The 23,685-nt window shown below is 36.3% G+C and overlaps 1 protein-coding gene across 1 annotated transcript in view; it reads right to left on the reverse strand.

Moving 5' to 3' along the window:
* LOC108261553 (titin) overlaps window positions 1-23,685 on the reverse strand; it is a 102,181-nt gene that overhangs the window by 78,009 nt on the left and 487 nt on the right. Inside the window, exons 2-11 of the mRNA XM_053681428.1 lie at window positions 22,817-22,849; window positions 17,092-17,367; window positions 13,972-14,253; window positions 12,691-12,948; window positions 11,702-11,971; window positions 8,527-8,802; window positions 4,487-4,759; window positions 3,203-3,469; window positions 2,256-2,525; window positions 1,811-2,080 (exon numbers count right to left, since the gene is read on the reverse strand). Of these exons, the coding sequence (XP_053537403.1) occupies window positions 1,811-2,080; window positions 2,256-2,525; window positions 3,203-3,469; window positions 4,487-4,759; window positions 8,527-8,802; window positions 11,702-11,971; window positions 12,691-12,948; window positions 13,972-14,253; window positions 17,092-17,367; window positions 22,817-22,849 (2,475 nt within the window). The remainder of the gene's footprint in view (window positions 1-1,810; window positions 2,081-2,255; window positions 2,526-3,202; window positions 3,470-4,486; window positions 4,760-8,526; window positions 8,803-11,701; window positions 11,972-12,690; window positions 12,949-13,971; window positions 14,254-17,091; window positions 17,368-22,816; window positions 22,850-23,685) is intronic.

Here is a 23,685-nt window from a genome sequence, read left to right on the forward strand (position 1 = left end):
TTCTCCATAAAACTGAGATTGTGGAAATGTCAGGTTTCTGCAAAAAACCTGATCATGATCATGAGATCCCATCATGCAGATCTCTTGTGGAGGAGGGCACATCATTCCCTGGTGATAAATATACATCCGCTATTGACAACCTACTGCAGGAATTCGATGAACGCTTTGCTGATTTCAAGGCACACCGTGACACTTTCCAGATGTTTGCAGACCCGTTCTCAGTTGATGTGCAGAGTGTCCCAAGTGTCTTGCAAATGGAACTTATTGACTTGCAGTGTAACAGTGAACTAAAAACTAAATTCAGGGAGGCACAGGGAAAAGCAGATCTCATTGGACAATTTCTGAGAGACTTGCCTCCATCCTTCCCAGAACTGTTAAAAATGTTCAGTCGGTTACTGTGCCTTTTTGGAAGCACATATCTGTGTGAAAAACGTTTCTCAACAATGAACTTTAATAAATGCAAGTACAGGTCCAGGATTACTGACGCCCATCTTGAAGCTTTACTTAGGGTTTCGACTACAACCTCTACAATCTGGGCAAATGTATCTCAATTGTGTGAGAAGAAGCGCTGTCAGGCGTCTGGCAAGAATTAAAACAAAACAAAAATCTGTGTGTGTGTGTGTGTGTGTGAACAATTACATTTATGTTGAAATTGGTACCAAGTTATGGTTATGGTATTGTTATGGTTATGTTTACGACTACTAAATTTGTTTAATAAAATATTTGGTAATGGTAATTTTAAAAATTACATTTGAGAATATTGCACTTTCTTGGAGTACTTTAATGCTCTTGCGACCCACCTATGAGATGACGGTACCAAAATTAGCCCCAGGGCAACTTTAGTTTGAGACCCCTGATTTAGATCTTTTTCACTACTGATTCATGTCTGAGTTACAGTGTGTTTTCATCCTGTTTTCCTGAATATTCATCTTTAGGAACACTGAGTGACAGCAAGGGAACAAGAAACTAAAGGTAAAAGATACACAATAATTCTAGAAATAACTGACTGAGTATAATTTAATCACAGTTTTAACAGGTCTATTTAATAAAAAGAAGAACAAATAGTGCTAGAATACAATAATTCTGATTCACACATCCTTACTCATCACTGCATGTCTGCACACACACACACACACACACACACACACACACACACACACACACACACACACACACACACACACCTGTTATTAATCTCTCTCATTCTTTCAGATTCTACAGCCTCTTAAGCGTGGTTCACACTGCACAGACAGACACACACACACACACACACACACACACACACACACACACACACACACACACACACACACACAGATCAGGGTCAGTAGCCATGTTAATACGAATAAAATCTCCAAAATGTGCATTAAAAAAATTATGTGCTCAATTGAGGTGGATGATATTTTTATTTGATAAGAAAACGTGCACATAAACTACGATGGAACACATTTACTGAATGAATTCCTCAACAAATCATGTGATTGGATATTCAGCACATGCTGCCAACTTATACTCAACAAAACAGAACGTTCCCCTCAGGTTAGCGTATGGTTACCGTTTTATTTTGGGAACCAAATAACGTTCTAAGAATGTTTTCTGTAGGTCATTTTTTTAGTAACCAAAAACACTTAATTCCTGCATCTTTTATTACAAATTTTATTATAAGTTACTGTGATTTGCAGTCAGTGTTTATTAAAGTGAGTTCACTGACAGCATTAGAGCATCTAACATACTGTGTTCTATACAAAACACACCTCTACACTTTTCACTGTTAATGGAATAAACAATATGTGAGATAAAACACACTCACCTGATACAGTCAGTGTAACACCATCGCTGGTCTGTGTGTATTTAGGGTCTGATGACTTTGTTCCATTACATGTATAATCACCTTTATTAAACTCTTTAATATCAGTGATTGTGTATGTTTTCTTTCCTGCAGCATCACTGAGTTCTTCATTATTTCTATACCAGAGGTAACGCCAGGATTCTCCAGTCTGTATCTCACATGTGAGAGTGACGGTTTCCCCAATGAACACACGCTCAGCTGGCTGTACTTTCAATACAGGCTTTGGTCTCGCTATAGAAACATAGTAAAACATTTTAAACACATACAGAATCAATTAAACATATAATATAGTTACATAATTACACAATTATAATACTTCTTTAAACAATTACTGAAACAATAAAATAATTTCATTTTCACCGTCTTCCTTTAAGTCTGTAGTGAAAAAGTAGAAAACATGACGTACCTCTCACTGTAATTGTAACTGGATCACTGATCTCTGAGTCGTAGTTTCCAATGCGTGCTTTACAGTAGTACTGTGTTCCTCCTTCATTAGAGACTGTTACACTGAGTACATTGGTCTTTCTGGTTCCAGGAGACAGGGGAATTGATTGCCAATAATCTCGGTACCAGAGAAAAGTCCATCCAGTAGACTTCAGATTACAGTTCAGAGTAACTCTGTCTCCAGTGTAGACGGAGCTCTGAGGATTCACTCTCACAGTCGGTTTGGGTTTTTCTGTTGATATGAAATGATGAAGAGCCGCTTTTACATTTATAACATAAGCAGTAGTTTTATCTTTGTGTCTAATTAAGAAATTAGATACAGTGTTTATTGTAAAGTTTACAGTGAGTTTATATGCAGTACATTCTCTACAAAAATGAAAATTAATGATTGAACTGAAGTGTAAAGATAACTGTATTGCCCCTGTGCTTTTCCACATGATGTTTTATAAATCGTTTCTCAAATTCTGAACCACGCTGCACACATTAGTGTCTTTTTTTTATAATGTCATTAAATCATTTAACTCTTTACAGTAAAATCACAGCAGTGAAACTCTGGCAGTAGAATCAGCTTGACTATTAGGTGAAGAAGAATGTGTTTCTCTTAAATATCAATTATTTTCTAACAATTTAAATAATAGCTGAGGAAAAATGTCCCACCGATCAGAATAGCTAATAAGTTGTAGTGATTCTTTACAAATCAAATGAATCAGTTACTTTAAAATAGGTAAGTGAAAATCAAAAGAAAATAGAAAAAGAGGAGCTTTAAATCATTATAATGAGACTGTGTTATTCATATGATAAAATCTGGAACAAAATCTGAAACTAGTGATAACTTTTACATATATAAGTAATAGCATACATTCTCTCTCTCTCTCTCTCTCACACACACACACACACACACAGACTCACCTGATACAGTGAGTGTAACAGGATCACTCGTCTTCGAGATCTGAGAGTCACTTCTCCTCCTCCCTTTGCAGGTGTATTTACCACTGTCATAATCACTGGTGCTGAACTCCTGTGTTGTGTGGGATGTGTAGAATGTGTTATCGTCCCTATACCACTCGAATGTCCACTCAGTGTCTCCTCCTCCCTGTATGTCACACCTGAAAGTCACTCTCTCTCCTCTGAACACCTGTGTATAAGGCTTTATAATCACCTCAGGTTTAGGACTCTCTGTAAGAAACAAAAACAAAATCACTACTGTTTCTATAAATGAATTCATTTCCATCACTATTATTTACACAAGTATTAACACTTTAAAATTGAATACAGAATGTAGGTAACTATTCAGAGTGTAGATACAGTATATCTGCTCACATGTAAATGATTAAGCTCTGACAGACAACAATCAGTACTGATGAAGTAAATGTAGATCACAATTTTAAATACAGACTCAGCCCTAAAAATAATCAGGTCACTGTACTGACAGTTAACATCTACACTATTTATTCATGTCTGAATTACAGTGTGCTGGCCATCCTGTTTATCTTTTCATAAGATCTTTAGGAACGCTGAGTGTCAGCAAGGGAACAAGAAACTAAAGGTAAAAGATACACTGGTATGATATCAATGATTTGATTCCTGATTTTACAAGTAATGAATAAATAAATAAATAAATAAATAAATAAATAAATAAATAAACACACACATAGTGATAGAAAACAATAACTCTGCCATACACATCCTTACTCATCACCACACACACACACACACACAGACCTGTTATCAGTTCATAACTCCTCATACACACTCAGTCTCTAATCTCTCTCATTCTGTCAGATTCTACAGCCTCTTACACTCAGTGGTTCAGTATAAAAGTTCGACCCTCGTCCTCTTCACTCATTCACACTCAGGCAGGTCTCCACTCGAGCATGTTGATGCTTCTGAAGCAGTAACTTTATGAAGCCCCTTTTACAGCCTCTGAGCAGCTTGTTAAAAGAGTTTTACAGGTTTTGGTGACATTTTCTACCAAAGCTAAACTAGTGTTGTTCCACTTGCTTTCCAGCTCACCTCACACCAGCCCTGCTCAGCCGTGCTCACACTGTCTCTCTCTAACTTTAATAACATGATTTAGCTGAAAGAGTTCTCTGTATGTAGCTGTGTACATGTTGCTATATTGTGACTCTGCTCACATGTTGTTTATATGTTCAGTGTTGTGCAGAATCACTTAACAGAAAGTCTCTTACTCACCAGTAACGTTTACCCAGAGTGCATCACTGTAGTGTGTATAGTAGACTGGGTTTCCTCTTCCAGCTCTGCACCTGTACTGACCCCCATCAGAGACTCTAACTGAGTAGATGGTGTAGGAGTGTGTTTCAGTCTCAGTCTCAGTGCTCCGTGTGTGTTTGCTCCAGTAAAACTTCCATCCAGCAGACTGCGGCATCATTGTACAGTACAGAGTCACTGAGTTTCCTGTCAGTGCAGCTCCTTTAAGATCTGATGTGAGTTCAGGTTTAGGTTTTTCTGTTAGAAATGGAACACAAGTTCAGGATGTGAAGTCTTTGCTACACTAATCACTTCTACAGTAAAACAGTATTACTCTCTCTGTGATGACGCTAAACATCTTATGACTACTTTCAAATTATTTTACAATTTTCAGTTAGTAAAATGATGAGAATGAAAATAGGGATATTAAATGTAAAGCTTCACTGAGATTGAAGTGAGGGTCAGAAAATAACTGCTGTGTGATGATGCAGGTCTCTAATCTCTCTCTACTCTACATCAATTTATTTTTATGGGTGAATAGAGTAGGGTTGCAGCGGTATGAGATTTGAACGGTACGATAACCGTCTCAGAAAATATCACCTTTTCACACCATTATTATTATTATTATTATTATTATTATTATTATTATTATTATTATTATTACTACTACTACTACTACTACTGCTACTACTACTGGTATTATTATTATTATTATTATTATTATTATTTACAGTGACCCTTGAAGGAATAAAAACAGAAGAGTTTTTGTTTGTTCAAACACTTTTATAATTGAAACTTGAAACCATATATGTAAAAATAAATAAATAAAACAAATCCCTTTTGAAAATAAATTAAATAATGAGACATCTCCCATTTGAACAAAATAAATTAGCAGGAAAAAAGGAGCAGGACCTGCTGTGGATTTGTTTGGAATTATTTTCGCTGGTGAAAAAGAATAAAAACAGACATTATTGAGTCTAAAATGTAAGTCACTTAATATTAGCTTATTGTTTACGTTAGCGTAGCATGCTAAATTAACTACTAAATGAAAAATCACATCAGCTGTGTGAGCTTTAAAAATAATGTCCTGTGATTATTAACATATACTGTAGGTGTGTTACAGTGCAGCCAGTCAGCTCTCTCGCTCTCTCTCTGTCGCTCTCTCTCTCTCTCACACACACACAGATCGAAGTCAGTAACCATATGTCAATCAACGTATTTTTATGCAAATTTTGGGATATTTCATAAAAAATGCTGGATGGAAACACCAGATACAAATAAAATCTCCAAAATGCGCATTAAAAAAACTGTGTCCAATTGAGGCAGATAATATTATTATTTGATAAAACGTGCACATAAACTACGATGGAAACACATTTACCGAATAAATTCCTCGATGCGCATCTAAAAGTCATGTGACTTTTTCTCAACATATCATGGGATTGAATAATTGGCTGATGTGATTGGATGTGATTGGATATTCCAGCTTATAACCAGCAAACACAGAACGTTCCCCCCATAAAAGCATACGTTTCCCGTTTTTTGGAAACCGAATAACGTTCTAGGAACATTTTCTGTAGGTTATTTTTTATGTAAGCAAAAACTAACCTTCCCAGAATGTTGCATGTTTTTTTTTGTAACAACCTAAAGAGAACCTACACAGAGCATCCTCTAATTGTTATTTTTAGATCAATTTAGATAACTGACATTTCCTACAAGCACTGGCAGATCCAGGGGTGGGGCCAGATTTTTTCAATTCAATTTTATTTGTATAGCGCTTTTTACAATAGACATTGTCTCAAAGCAGATGACCACTGGCCGGCCCCAGATGAAATCTGATTGGCCCCTTGAAGTTCCCCATCCTGTCAGTCATCTCTGATCTACGTCAGAGCACTCCATCAGCTGAATCGGTTTGTTTTAAATTCAACTCGCGTAACCGTCTCTTTCTGCTACATCTCCTAATGGCAGGTGTATAGACAGTGCGGTTTATCGTCCTCGTCCACTTAAGCTTCGATGGTAAATACCTATTCAACATTTTAACTAACATCTCAAAGGACATTAGTGTCACTGTCACTTAACTTCTCTTTGTCTAACGTTAGGAAGCTAGTTAGCTACAACAGCACACTAGATAGTTTATTAGATAGTTAGCTAGGCTAAGCAATGTTGGATGGTAGCTAGCTAGCTGGCTAATTAGTTAGGTTTCACAGATTAGTTCACAGTTGCACAGTTCAGGGAAATAAAGTATAGAGACTGACAAATAAAACTATAATGTTTGGTCATGCCACACAGCCACAGACATTAACTGTTGTGAATAAAATTAATGCTGTGTCCCGTATAAGTGTCAGCTGGGACGTGCACAGAGACTTCAGCGCTGACATGAAGGGAACACAGCAAAGTGCTAACGTTAATCAGTGACGATCTTTTGATGAGTCACTTTATCAAAATCACTTCATATCACGACGCTGCACTTCAGCTATAATCAGTGAATTTGTCTCGTTGCTCAGTATAAATATATAAACATTTTTAAAAATGAATAAATTAATCTGGGAACCAAACTGCAGACAATTAAGTGTATTTTATTTTTCATTAAGAAGATTCATGACAAAATACACAAAATAAGTTTTAAAATCCAATGCATGTCTTCTTTTCATGTTAATTTATATTTGTAAGAAGATTTAGATTTTTTTTGGTGTTGTGTGTAACATCAGATCACTAGACACAGCCATGCACAGACTTCATGATATTAAAGGCCTGTATAGTAAAGTTTATTTATTTATTTAATTGTTCATCTAATTCTGATCTAAATCTTACTTAAGTTGCCTTTTAAAAATATATATAAATATATATATTTGTTAAATTTGCAGATGACGCTGGTGGAAGAAATGAACCTGTATTTTCAAGTGTAAAAGTCCCGAGTCCCCACACAGTGCTTTCAGCCTCTGTACGCCCTAGTCAGCTGGTATGTTTGTACCTACAGTGCTGCTTGAACTTTTGTAAACCATTTAGAATTTTCTATTTCTGTATAAATATTACATAACAGTACATTATCGTATACAAGGCCAGTAAAATGTGTAAATAATGGCAGGAGGTACACCCGTGGCATCTAATGTTTTATTTTATTCCATGGATATTCAAAAGAATGCAGTAAAAAAAAAATTAAAACAAAAGGTGTCCTCTTTTTAGAAAACCAGAATATGGTCACCCCAACTTTTGTGATGTAATGTTACCTGCATCAGGGACAGTGATCTTTTATTTATTTATTTATTTATTTATTTATTTATTTATTTATTTATTTTATTTAAACAGATCCAAACATTGGACATGATTTTAAACTCTAAAATAAGCTATAAATAAACGTATTTTTGATCATATTGCTTTTCTCTTGACTTTATTTACATACTTGACCTTGAAGTAATCTAAAAGTAATCAGATTACATTACTTTCATATTGTGACACTTGGATTACATTACTGATTAAATTTTTAGGAAGTTATTTGTAACTGTAAAGGAATACATTTTTAAAGTAACCCTCCTGACCCTGATGATGTCACATGAATTAAGTCATGTATTTTCTATCAAGCACTTCCACTGCAAGGCCTCAGTAATATAACTTACGGTCACTTATCAATCCAGAAAAACATGCAGAAGCATGACAGTAGCATCAGATTGACTATTAGGTGAAGAACATGTTTCTTATACATCAGTTATTTCCTAACAATTTCAAATTCAGTTAAAGGTGAATTGATGTTCCACCAATCAGACTGACTAATAAGTGATGATTCCTGTCTTAACCAGTAATGAAGAGAATTAGTCTTTAAGATGTGAAAAAAAAGTTAAAAGTAAAATTAAGAGTAAACAGAAGGAAGCTGTACAGTTATTGTAATGAGACTCAGTTACAGTGTAGCTCATTGAAAAATAATCTGGAACAAATCTGAAAGCTGAAATTATTGAAATACTTTATATATAATAAAATAAAATTAATAGCATATTATAACAAAAAATAATAACATAAACTCACACACTCACCTGATACAGTGAGTGTAACAGCATCACTGATCTCTGATCTCTGAGAGTCACTGCTTCTCCTCCCTCTGCAGGTGTATTCAGCACTGTCATCATTTATAACTGAGCTGAAGCTGAACTCCTGTGTTCTGCGGTATGGGTAGAGTGTGTTATATTTCTTATACCAGCTGTATGTCCACTCAGTGTCTCCTCCTCCCTGTATTTCACAACTGAGAGTCACAGTCTCTCCTCTGAACACATGTTTATCAGGCTTTATGGTCACCACAGCTTTAGGTCTCACTGTGTTAAAAAAAGAAAGAAAATCAGTACTTCTTTATGTATGAATTAATTCCCAACAGCATTATTTAAATGAGTAGTAAGATTTTTAAATGGAATACAGTATATCTGCCACATGTAAATGATTAAGTTCTGTCAGAGGTGGACTGAGTCATTTTAACAATCACTACTAATGAAGTAAATGTAGATCACAGGAAAACTGACTCAAACCTAAAATTAATCGAGTTACTGTTCTGATCATTTTCAGGGGTCTCAAACTCCCGGCCCGGGGGCCACTTCAGGCCCCCTCAGTTCGGCCCATGACAGGATGTAAAAAAAACAATATAATCTGGCCCGCCAAATCTAATGATATTTTATAGCACTTCCATGGCAATTCAAGCTACCCTTTTGAAATAATTAAAATAAAAACACAATTCTGTTTTTTTTTTTTTTTTAATGCATTCTGTTTGTTATGGTAAAGGTCAAAGTTGGCCAAAATGCACGCAAGGTGCTAAAGAACAAAAATGTTGCTGTCAAAATCAAAAAGTAAGGTGGATGATGAACACAGACTGTTTCAAGAAAGATGGACTACCCAGTGTTTTTTTTTTGTTTAGTGTAACACATGAGCTAAACATCCTTAACCTGAAGCTCCAGGGCCCTGATCAGCTCATCACAGCAGCTTATGAAAATGTGAAAGCCTTCTCCATAAAACTGAGATTGTGGAAATGTCAGGTTTCTGCAAAAAACCTTAGCCATTTCCCATCATGCAGATCTCTTGTGGAGGAGGGCACATCATTCCCTGGTGATAAATATACATCTGCTATTGACAACCTACTGCAGGAATTCGATGAGCGCTTTGCTGATTTCAAGGCACACCGTAACACTTTCCAGATGTTTGCAGACCCGTTCTCAGTTGATGTGCAGAGTGTCCCAAGTGTCTTGCAAATGGAACTTATTGACTTGCAGTGTAACAGTGAACTAAAAACTAAATTCAGGGAGGCACAGGGAAAAGCAGATCTCATTGGACAATTTCTGAGAGACTTGCCTCCATCCTTCCCAGAACTGTTAAAAATGTTCAGTCGGTTATTGTGCCTTTTTGGAAGCACATATCTGTGTGAAAAACGTTTCTCAACAATGAACTTTAATAAATGCAAGTACAGGTCCAGGATTACTGACGCCCATCTTGAAGCTTTACTTAGGGTTTCGACTACAACCTCTACAATCTGGGCAAATGTATCTCAATTGTGTGAGAAGAAGCGCTGTCAGGCGTCTGGCAAGAATTAAAACAAAACAAAAATCTGTGTGTGTGTGTGTGTGTGTGTGTGTGTGTGTGTGTGTGTGTGTGTGTGTGTGTGTGTGTGTGTGTGTGAACTATTACATTTATGTTGAAATTGGTACCAAGTTATGGTTATGGTATTGTTATGGTTATGTTTACGACTACTAAATTTGTTTAATAAAATATTTGGTAATGGTAATTTTAAAAGTACATTTGAGAATATTGCACTTTCTTGGAGTACTTTAATGCTCTTGCGACCCACCTATGAGATGACGGTACCAAAATTAGCCCCAGGGCAATTTGAGTTTGAGACCCCTGATTTAGATCTTTTTCACTATTGATTCATGTCTGAGTTACAGTGTGTTTTCATCCTGTTTTCCTGAATATTCATCTTTAGGAACACTGAGTGACAGCAAGGGAACAAGAAACTAAAGGTAAAAGATACACAATAATTCTAGAAATAACTGACTGAGTATAATTTAATCACAGTTTTAACAGGTCTATTTAATAAAAAGAAGAACAAATAGTGCTAGAATACAATAATTCTGATTCACACATCCTTACTCATCACTGCATGTCTGCACACACACACACACACACACACACACACACACACACACACACACACACACACACAAACACACCCTTGTTATTAATCTCTCTCATTCTTTCAGATTCTACAGCCTCTTAAGCGCGGTTCACACTGCACAGACACACACACACACACACACAAACACACCCCTGTTATTAATCTCTCTCATTCTTTCAGATTCTTCGGCCTCTTAAGCGCGGTTCACACTGCACAGACACACACACACACACACACACACACACACACACACACACACACTTGTTATTAATCTCTCTCATTCTTTCAGATTGTACAGCCTCTTAAGCGTGGTTCACACTGCACAGACAGACGCTGACAATCACCATCTTTTAAAAGTCGGTTGTTGGATTTAGAATGTTGGGAAACATGACGGTCATGTTCACACTGCCCCAACACACACCAACAAACTATTTTATGGACAGTCAGACTGGTTTAAAAATGGATGATCCTTTTACCAAAATGAAACACAAGTTCAGGATGTGAAGTCTTTACTACACTAATCACTTCTACAGTAAAACAGTATTACTCTCTCTGTGATGACGCTAAACATCTTATGACTACTTTCAAATTATTTTACAATTTTCAGTTAGTAAAATGATGAGAATGAAAATAGGGATATTAAATGTATCATCAGGTGTGTGAGCTTTAAAAATAATGTCCTACGATTATTTTATATACTGTAGGTGTGTAACAGCACAGCCAGACTGCTCACACTCTCACACACACACACACACACACACATTCGCTCTCTCACACACACACACACACACACACACACACACACACACACACACACACAGATCAGGGTCAGTAGCCCACACACGCTCAGCTGGCTGTACTTTCACTACAGGCTTTGGTCTCGCTATAGAAACATAGCAAAACATTTTAAACACATACAGAATCAATTAAACATATAATATAGTTACATAATTACACAATTATAATACTTCTTTAAACAATTACTGAAACAATAAAATAATTTAATTTTCACCGTCTTCCTTTAAGTCTGTAGTGAAAAAGTAGAAAACATGACGTACCTCTCACTGTAATTGTGGCTGGATCACTGATCTCTGAGTCGTAGTTTCCCCTGCGTGCTTTACAGTAGTACTGTGTTCCTCCTTCATTAGAGACTGTTACACTGAGTGTGTTGGTGTTTCTGGTTCCAGGAGACAGGGGAATTGATTCCTGATAATCTTTGTACCAGAGAAAAGTCCATCCAGTAGACTTCAGATTACAGGTCAGAGTAACTCTGTCTCCAGTGTAGACGGAGCTCTGAGGATTCACTCTCACAGTCGGTTTGGGTTTTTCTGTTGATATGAAATGATGAAGAGCCGCTTTTACATTTACAACATAAGCAGTAGTTTTATCTTTGTGTCTAATTAAGAAATTAGATACAGTGTTTATTGTAAAGTTTACAGTGAGTTTATATGCAGTACATTCTCTACAAAAATGAAAATTAATGATTGAACTGAAGTGTAAAGATAACTGTATTGCCCCTGTGCTTTTCCACATGATGTTTTATAAATCGTTTCTCAAATTCTGAACCACGCTGCACACATTAGTGTCTTTTTTTTATAATGTCATTAAATCATTTAACTCTTTACAGTAAAATCACAGCAGTGAAACTCTGGCAGTAGAATCAGCTTGACTATTAGGTGAAGAAGAATGTGTTTCTCTTAAATATCAGTTATTTTCTAACAATTTAAATAATAGCTGAGGAAAAATGTCACACCAATCAGAATAGCTAATAAGTTGTAGTGATTCTTTACAAATCAAATGAATCAGTTACTTTAAAATAGGAAAATGAAAATCAAAAGAAAATAGAAAAAAGGGAGCTTTAAATTATTATAATGAGACTGTGTTATTCATATGATAAAATCTGGAACAAAATCTGAAACTAGTGATAACTTTTACATATATAAGTAATAGCATACATTCTCTCTCTCTCTCTCTCTCACACTCACACACACACACACACACACACACACACACACACACACACACACACACACACACACAGACTCACCTGATACACTGAGTATAACAGGATCACTCATCTTCGAGATCTGAGAGTCACTTCTCCTCCCTCTGCAGGTGTATTTACCACTGTCATAATCGCTGGTGCTGAACTCCTGTGCTGTGAGGGATGGGTAGTGTGTGTTATACCTATACCAGTCGTATGTCCACTCAGTGTCTCCTCCCTGTATGTCACACCTGAAAGTCACTCTCTCTCCTCTGAACACCTGTGTATAAGGCTTTATAATCAGCTCAGGTTTAGGACTCTCTGTAAGAAACAAAAACAAAATCACTACTGTTTCTATAAATGAATTCATTTCCATCACTATTATTTACACAAGTATTAACACTTTAAAATTGAATACAGAATGTAGGTAACTATTCAGAGTGTAGATACAGTATATCTGCTCACATGTAAATGATTAAGCTCTGACAGACAACAATCAGTACTGATGAAGTAAATGTAGATCACAATTTTAAATACAGACTCAGCCCTAAAAATAATCAGGTCACTGTACTGACAATTAACATCTACACTATTTATTCATGTCTGAATTACAGTGTGTTGGCCATCCTGTTTATCTTTTCATAAGATCTTTAGGAACGCTGAGTGTCAGCAAGGGAACAAGAAGCTAAAGGTAAAAGATACACTGGTATGATATCAATGATTTGATTCCTGATTTTACAAGTAATGAATAAATAAATAAATAAATAAATAAATAAATAAATAAATAAATAAATAAACACACACATAGTGATAGAAAACAATAACTCTGCCATACACATCCTTACTCATCACCACACACACACACACACACACCTGTTATCAGTTCATAACTCCTCATACACACTCAGTCTCTAATCTCTCTCATTCTGTCAGATTCTATAGCCTCTTACACTCAGTGGTTCAGTATAAAAGTTCGACCCTCGTCCTCTTCACTCATTCACACTCAGGCAGGTCTCCACTCGAGCATGTTGATGTTTCTGAAGCAGTAACTTTATGAAGCCCCTTTTACAGCCTCTGAGCAGCTTGTTAAAAGAGTTTTACAGGTTTTGGTGACATTTTCTACCAAAGCTAAACTAGTGTTGTTCCACTTGCTTTCCAGCTCACCTCACACCAGCCCTGCTCAGCCGTGCTCACACTGTCTCTCTCTAACTTTAATAACATGATTTAGCTGAAAGAGTTCTCTGTATGTAGCTGTGTACATGTTGCTATATTGTGACTCTGCTCACATGTTGTTTATATGTTCAGTGTTGTGCAGAATCACTTAACAGAAAGTCTCTTACTCACCAGTAACGTTTACCCAGAGTGCATCACTGTAGTGTGTGTAGTAGACTGGGTTTCCTCTTCCAGCTCTGCAACTGTACTGACCCCCATCAGAGACTCTAACTGAGCTGATGTAGATGTAGGAATGTGTCTCAGTCTCAGTCTCAGTCTCAGTACTCTGTGTGGGTTTGATCCAGTAAAACTTCCATCCAGCAGACTGCAGCTTCAGTGTACATGACAGAGTCACTGAGTTTCCTGTCAGTGCAGCTCCTTCACGACTTGGTGTGAGTTCAGGTTTAGGTTTTTCTTTTAGAAATGAAACACAAGTTCAGGATGTGAAGTCTTTACTACACTAATCACTTCTACAGTAAAACAGTATTACTCTCTCTGTGATGACGCTAAACATCTTATGACTACTTTCAAATTATTTTACAATTTTCAGTTAGTAAAATGATGAGAATGAAAATAGGGATATTAAATATAAAGCTTCACTGAGATTGAACTGAGGGTCAGAAAATAACTGCTGTGTGATGATGCAGGTCTCTAATCTCTCTCTACTCTACATCAATTTATTTTTATGGGTGAATAGAGTAGGGTTGCAGCGGTATGAGATTTGAACGGTACGATAACCGTCTCAGAAAATATCACCTTTTCACACCATTATTATTATTATTATTATTATTATTATTATTATTATTATTATTATTATTATTATTATTATTATTATTTACAGTGACCCTTGAAGGAAAGAAAAAAGAAGAGTTTTTAGCTTGAACAAACACTTAATTATAATTCAAACTTGAAATCATTGTGTGATAAATAAATAAATAAATAAACAAATAAAACAATTCCCTTGTGAAAATAAATGAAATAAATAAGAAATCTCTTATTTAAAAAAGTTCGAACAAAAGAAATTAGCAGGAAAAAAGGAGCAGGACCTGCTGTGGCTTTGTTTGGAATTATTTTCGCTGGTGAAATGGAACAAAAACAGACAATATTGAGTCTAAAATGTAAGTCACTTAATATTAGCTTATTGTTTACGTTAGCGTAGCATGCAAAATTAACTACTGAATGAAAAATCACATCAGCTGTGTGAGCTTTAAAAATAATGTCCTGTGATTATTAACATATACTGTAGGTGTGTAACAGCGCAGCCAGACTGCTCTCGCTCTCTCTCTCTCTCTCTCTCTCTCTCTCTCTCTCACACTCACACACACACACACACACACACACACACACACACACACACACACACTGGAAACACATTTACTGAATAAATTCCTCTCTAAATCATGTGATTGGATAACTGGCTGATGTGATTGGATATTCAGCGCATGTGTCCAACTTATACTCAGCAAAACAGAACGTTCCCCTAACTTTAGCATATGGTTCCTGTTTGGTTATTTTTTTGGTGGGGTGGGAACCAAATAATGTTCTAAAAATGTTTTCTGAAGTTTCTTTTTTTTGTAACCAAAAACACTTAATTCCTGCATCTTTTAATATAAATTTTATTATAATAAGGTACTATGATTTGCAGAGTTTATTAAAGTGAGTTCACTGACAGCATTAGAGCATCTAACATACTGTGTTTTATACAAAATACATCTCTACACTTTTCACTGTTAGTGGAATAAACAATATGTGAGATAAAACACACTCACCTGATACAGTCAGTGTAACAGCATCACTGGTCTGTGTGTATTTAGGGTCTGATGACTGTGTTCCTTTACATGTATAATAACCTTTATCAGAGTCTTTAATATCAGTGATTGTGTGTGTTTTCTTTCCTGCAGCATCACTGAGTTCTTCATTATTTCTATACCAGAGGTAACGCCAGGATTCTCCAGTCTGTATCTCACATGTGAGAGTGACGGTTTCCCCAATGAACACACGCTCAGCTGGCTGTACTTTCAATACAGGCTTTGGTCTCGCTATAGAAACATAGCAAAACATTTTAAACACATACAGAATCAATTAAACATATATATATATATATATATATATATATATATATATATATATATATATATATATATATATATATATATATATAATATATATATCTGTACATGATTTGCTCTAACTATCTGCTTATTTTGTTATAGTTTATCAGGTCTATATGCAAAGAGATTTTTAATCTCAATGATTCTTCACTTGATTAAATAAAGGTTAAATTAAATAATAAGTCAAATCTCCTGTTTGGATCAGACCACGCCCCCTTATATGATGTCACATGAATGAAGTCATGTAATTTGTATCAAGCACTTCCACTGCAAGGCCTCAGTAACATATGTTTTTACATACATTTATCAAGCTAGAAAATAAATAATTATAGGTTTAACTGTCCCAATATTCCTGCATTTATCCGATTATATTTACAAATCTGATAACGTCGTCAGTATTGAAAATCATTATATGACTTTGTGATTTTCTTGCTAGAGTGCACATTTTTTATTATTTTTAACAAGCAGATGTTTATAGCTGAATGACTCCAGACAGTGAAGGTCGTGCTCTTTGGTACAGCTGATGTGTTACAGAGACTCTGTGTTGGACTGAGATGTGTTCTTGTGTGCGCATGTTAAAGAAAAATGGGGTAAAGTGTGTAGACACAACCTGCATCACCAACTGCACACATCAGTATCTATTTAAAAATCTTCTTCACTCAACTAAACGTACAGATCTTTACTGTGAAGCCACAACATTGAAACCTTCAAATCTTTTTCAAACATGCAGAAACTTGACAGTAGCATCAGCTTGACTATTAATTGAAGAACATGTTTCTTATACATATCAATGACTTTCTAAAAATTTAAAATAAAGTCAAAGGTGAAAGGATGATGATTTTAAATAAAATCAAAGACAAAATTATATTCCACCAGTCAGACTGAGTAATAAGTGATGATTCCTGTCTTGAGCAGTATTGAAGGGAATTCGAGGCTTTAAGATAGAAAAGTGAAAATTAAGAGTAAACAGACAGAAGGAAGCTGTAAAGTTATTGTAATGATACTCAGTTACAGTGTAGCTCAATGAAAATAATCTGGAACAAATCTGAAAGCTGAAATTACTGATACATTTTACATATAATATAAAGAAAAGTAATAGCATATTATAACAAAAAGTAATAACATAAACTCACACACTCACCTGATACAGTGAGTGTAACAGGAGCACTGATCTCTGAGTTCTGAGAGTCACTGCTTCTCCTCCCTCTGCAGGTGTATTCACCACTGTCATCATTTATAACTGAGCTGAAGCTGAACTCCTGTGTTCTGCGGTATGGGTAGAGTGTGTTATATTTCTTATACCAGCTGTATGTCCACTCAGTGTCTCCTCCTCCCTGTATTTCACATCTGAGAGTCACAGTCTCTCCTCTGAACACATGTTTATCAGGCTTTATGGTCACCACAGCTTTAGGACTCCCTATAAAAAAATAAAATTAAAAAAGTATGTATGAATTAATTCCCAACAGCATTATTTAAACGTAGAAAGATTTTAAAATGGAATACAGTATATCTGCCACATGTAAATGATTAAGTTCTGTCAGAGGTGGACTGAGTCATTTTAACAATCACTACTAATGAAGTAAATGTAGATCACAGTTAGGAAAACTGACTGAAACCTAAAATTAATCAAGTTACTGTTCTGATCATTTAGATCTTTTTCACTATTGATTCATGTCTGAGTTACAGTGTGTTTTCCATCCTGTTTTCCTGAATATTCATCTTTAGGAACACTGAGTGACAGCAAGGGTACAAGAAACTAAAGGTAAGAGATACACAATAATACTAGAAATAACTGCATGGGTATGATTTGATTACAATTTTAACAGTTATACTTAATAAAAAGAAGAAAACATGGTGCTAGAAAACAATAACTCTGACATACACATCTTTACTCATCACTGTACAGTGAGGGGAAAAAAGTATTTGATCCCCTGCTGATTTTGTACGTTTGCCCACTGACAAAGAAATGATCAGTCTATAATTTTAATGGTAGATTTATTTAAACAGTGAGAGACAGAATAACAACAAAAAAATCCAGAAAAACGCATTTCAAAAATGTTATAAATTGATTTGCATTTTAATGAGGGAAATATGTATTTGAAATAAGTATTTTAAGTATTTATTAATGGCAACTAAACCATTTTGGAATAACAAACATCATTAAGTGTAGCCTATTTATGAAGCTGTGAATGTGTGAAATTAATTCACAGCTGTTTGCAGCCTGTAATTACTCACGATTAATAATAGTCCAGGCTCTTGTCATCTCAAAACTGGACTACTGCAATGCACTACTCTCGGGCCTCCCAGCAAACTCCATCAAACCCCTTCAGATGATTCAGAATGTAGCAGCACGTCTCGTCTTCAACCAGCCCAAAAGAACCCATGTCACACCCCTCTTCATCTCCCACCACTGGCTTCCTGTAGCCGCCCATATCAAATTCAAGACCTCGTCTGGAACAGCACCCTACTACCTCAACACTCTCCTGAAGGTTTACGTTCCCTCATGCAGTCTCTGATTGATTAGCGCAGGACGCTTAGTAGTACCTACTCAGTGTGGCTCAAGGTCCCTTTCAAGAACATTCACACTAACTGTTCCTCAGTGGTGGAATGAACTTCCAATCTCAATCCAGACCACAGAATCTGTCACCATCTTCATAAAACTGCTAAAGACCCACCTCTTCCGTGAACATGTAACTAACCCCTGAAACTCCAACCCCACATGATCCATTCATTATTTAAAAAAACTTACTCTGGCTCTTACACCTCGACTCTGCGCACTTTGCTTTTCTAGAACTTAATTAATAAATCTTGTATGGTAACACTACTTGTATTGTTCTGCTCTTGATATATCGCTTTGCTTGTATTTCCTCATTTGTAAGTTGCTTTGGATAAAAGCTTCTGCTAAATTAATAAATGTAAATAAATGTAAATAATGAGTTACTATTTTATTTAGGGAGGGGATTATACAAACGGTAAACAGCAAATAGTTATTTGGAACAATAAATGTCAATATATAGAAACAGGCTAATTCATCAGACTACACAAGCTAATTATCTAGTCTAAATAAACAAACAAACAAATATTGTCAGGATTTAATGCTTCTTATGACCAAGTAGCCTGTACGCAGTTATGAATGAGCTGCATAACTTGATATGTAGTGTTACGCCTGAGAGCTGTGATTTGCACATTTAGCTGTGTAATATCCCTACATATCCACAGAATCTCATCCGTTCTCACAGTCTCTAAATTGTTGCAAATGGGTCAAAGCTTCCATAAATATACACACAATTTCCTGTATTTCTTTATAAATCTGGATTTTTGAAGGGGAGTTTTGCAGGGGACTAAGACTAAGACTATGAAACGAAGCATGAAACTATGGACTGTGACTGTGGTTATCTATCGTAAGGACTCTAACCTAATCAACTATCTATCTAATTCAACATTCCGCGTTGTGTGCTGGTATATATGCGGAGATAATCAGCCTCGTAATGGCTGATGGCTGAGGACAATTCAGACACACATGAGACTACAACCAATAACAGAATGGGGAGGAGACATGACAGAAACATAAACAAATGCACGTGTCGGAATGTCACGATTGTCCACAAGGGAAAAGCAGGTGCTCCCACACCTGCTCGTGCACGCGCGCTCACATGCTCCACAGCGCGCTGCTTAAAGGGGAACTCGTGACACTTCTGAACTATGTGCAGGTCTGATCCACAGCTACAGGAAGTTCCTGGTTGAGGTTATTGCTGCCAAGGGGAGTCAACCAGTTATTAATTCTAAGAGTTCACATACTTTTTCCACTGCCATTTTGAATGTTGAATGAGTGTGTTCAATAAAGACATGAAAGATCAGAATCTTTTTTATGTTATTCTTTTAGACACATTATATTTGTCAATACCCCTGACTTAGATGAATTTCAGATGACATTTTATGACAAATTTATGCAGAAAACCATGAAATTCCAAAGGATTCACATACTTGTTCTTGCCACTGTATAGCCTAAATTACCCTTGTCATGTAATGGAGGCGAGCACGAATGCAGATAAAGCAGTTTATCACACAGGCAAACAAATCCAAATCAATAGGCAGTAGCAGAATCAAAGATCATGCAATGTGCAAACAGACTGTAACAAGCAAGGCAGAGACAAGAAAACAATACCACACAAACTGGGTCAAAAACCAAACTAGCAAACACTAGAAAACCACTTGGGCCCATCAGGTGTATTAGGACACAACTGTTTATATACTTCACAATGAATGTGAGTGCTGATGGTCCTTATATAATGTAAGTGTGGTGGTGCAGGTGATTGAGTCCAGGTGTGTAATCAGTAATCAGGAGAGTGTGAGAAGTTCTGGATGTTGTAGTTCACAGCGGTCATGTTTGTAGGCTGTGCTGAGTTCTGGGAAATGGAGTTCATAGATTGTGACGATGTGATAACCCTGATCAGCAATACACATTATATTTAAATTACAGATCTGTCAAAGCCAGGTGTAGCCCATTCTATAACCATTCATTTTACAAAAGATCTCTATTTCCTGTTAATATACAGTGAAGAGAAATATGTTAAATGTAAATTTTTCGTATACAAATCTGTAATAAACATCAAGAGACGCACGAGTTTCACTGAGTGTCTGTTATCCCTGTGTCACAGGCTTCAAAGGAGATTTTTACACATGCTGCACTGTCCACCAGAAAAAAACAAACAGTTAAATGAACAAACAACACAATACTGCAGTGAGATATTTGATCATTTGATTCACTAAAATATTGAATTCCAAGAAGATTATTGAATAATGTAAACATTTTGGTAAACATTTCTGTGCTGAATTTTAATCAAATTTTAGGGGAAGCTGGGCTTTCTGTGTAGTCTTAAAGCAATTGCCAGTGGTGCTTGCATAATACAGCCACCATGTTTAATGTTATGTGCGGTTCCATTCATATTTCAAGCAGTGGCTTTTCTCTACTCATAGAATCTCTGGTTATGCATGTGCACTTTTTTGCTTTTAAGCATGAAGATGGCTGTACAGTGTGGCTAATGCCCTTTTACCCAGATACAGGTGTTGGTGCAGGTGCAGGTGTCGACAAAATGGTGTTGGTGGAGGAGTGGTCAGAGTGGGGACTGGGTTTCCCAGGCTTATACATGCTAATAGCACATACTAGTAGCTTTATTCACAGCATATCAGAGAAAGACCACCAGTGTGCTGAGTTGCACATAAGCCAAGCAGTGAGAGCTTTAGTGTGTGTGTGTGTGTGTGTGTGTGTGTGTGTGTATGTGTGTATATGTATGTATGTATGTTTGTGTGGTCACATGGTCACAGGACTTTTAATACTCACTCACTGCGATGTAACGTTCAGTGTATGCATTGCCTTTATCTCTGTTCTTATAGCTATTCTGGTTGTGACTTTTTTGCTTGGGCATGTTTTATTCCGTACTTCTTCCTTCTTAAATACGTAGACATACAGAGCATGTATATTCTTATGTTAAGCTAAGAAAATCTATAACTCTAGAGGCGTATTGCTATAAATTGGTGGGTAGCAAGAATGGAATGGATTTAACCAACATAACGTCTTCTAAATAGGCAAAGTCTAATTAGTCTTTAAAAATAATAAAGTCAAGTTTCTTGGTGTGTTTGTGATTTTCATATTCATGACTTTTTAACGAGTATATACATAGATTTATAGCTAAAATATGCTATATGTCTTAATTCCTCTGTTTTTTTTTTTGTTGTTGTTTTTTCTTTAAGCCACATGGTCCTTTGTAATGGGGCGCACGGTGGCTTAGTGGTTAGAACGTTTGCCTCACACTGCCAGGGTCGGGGTTCGCGGGGCCCACAGCTCTGTGTGTGCGGAGTTTGCTTGTTCTCCCTGTGCTGCGGGTGTTTCCTCTGGGTACTCCGGTTTCCTCCCCCAGTCCAAAGACATGCATGGTAGGCTGATTGGTGAGTCTAAAGTGTCTGTAGTGTATGAATGGGTGTGTGAATGTGTGTGTGATTGTGTGCCGTGTGTCTGATGAGACCAACTCCTGGTCCAATGAGACCAATCAGACCAGACATGACAATTCCAACAAGAATGTCTGGTGAAAAAAAACAAAGCACATCACCAAAAGATCACCATACACAGAGTGAAGCGTGATGATGGCAGCATCATGCTTCAGGGCTGCTTTTCTTCAGTCAGAACTGGGGCTTTTATCAAGGCAGAGGAAATAATGAATAGCTGAAAATAACAGTCGATTTAAGTGCAAAACTTTCAGGCGTCTGCTAAGAAACTGAAGATGAAATGAAATTTCCTCTTTCAGCAGGACAATGACCCAAAGCATACATCCAAATCAACAAAGTAATGACTTAACGAGAAGATCAAAGTTTTTGAATGACGTAGTCAGAACCCAGATCTGAATCCAACTAAAAATCTGTGGGGTGACCTGAAGCAGGCTGTGCACCAGAGATGCCTTTACAATTTGATGGATATAGAATGTTTTTGCAAGAAAGAGTGAGGAAATATAAGTCAAGTAAGTGGAGACGTGTCACGCTGATAGACTCTTAGCCAAAAAGACTGAGTGGTGTAATAAAATCAAAAGGTGCTTCAACAATGTTTTAGTTTAGGGGTGTGCACACTTATGCAACTAGCTTATTGTAAGTTTTTTATGGTTACTTTTTCCCCATAATGTGTTTCTGATTGGTTTTTACTTAATTCTGAAACGTTGTAATTTCACAATGAAGGAGGAAAAAGATTCTGACATCATGATTTTCATGGTTTCATGTTTTTACATCACATAAACCTACCATTTTAACAGGGGTGTGTAGACTTTTTATAGCCACTGTATATTGAAGGGGAAAATAAATAAATAAATTATAAGAATTACCTGCTGTTGTGCAGTGGATGAGTCCCATCAGCACTAAAAGTAGGGAGAGAAACAGAAGAAATGACAGCTGAAGTATACAATAAAGCTTGGGTGGCTTGCTGTTGTAAGAAAATAAGCCAACAACAGGGTGGTGTGATGTGGCTCAATGTGAAGTGGATTTACTTTTACCATTCCAAAGTTGATTAATTTCCAATGACAGCGTGTTTTATTCCTCTTATACCACAGCAACATGGCAACAGTTACAATGTTTATCTTAGTAATGAACATACCATAGTCATATAGTCATGTTTAATATTGTGTGACAGCCACAAGGCACAAACCACAAGTTATTTCTTGTTGTCACTAACATTATGGCAACTAATAGCAGTTGTTCCCCTTCATCAGAATCTGTTTTTTCACAGTTGTGGTTATAAAAATATACAGGCAATCACTGTTGTCATGTTACATTGAAACTTCAAAGGACAATCTATATTACTCTACATTTCTTTCTCATGGAATAAAGGCTTTACCATGATGGAAAATGTACTGATCATCAATCCATCAATGTTAAATAATCGTCTCCTTACAGAAAACATCACCATATCAACCATTATGAAATTGTCTGTTAAATGACATGGTTATTAAGTCACTTTATAAAGACATGATAAAGTGTGACAACATTAATATAAACATGTGCTTTGTCTTGAAACCAGCACTCAACAGCATGGTGGTATAATATGAACTGTTAGCTGGTATCACACTCTATATGCTATATTAATCTCAAATAGATTTATTCAAAGCAGCATCTGCTCTGATCTGATGAACACAGTGTCATGTCTCGATCAATATAAATGTCGCTGGATTTCCTGTCTGCTTGGCACAGTCTCCCG

The sequence above is a fragment of the Ictalurus punctatus genome, chromosome 7, assembly GCF_001660625.3.
Source record: "Ictalurus punctatus breed USDA103 chromosome 7, Coco_2.0, whole genome shotgun sequence".
NCBI classification, from domain to species: domain Eukaryota; kingdom Metazoa; phylum Chordata; class Actinopteri; order Siluriformes; family Ictaluridae; genus Ictalurus; species Ictalurus punctatus.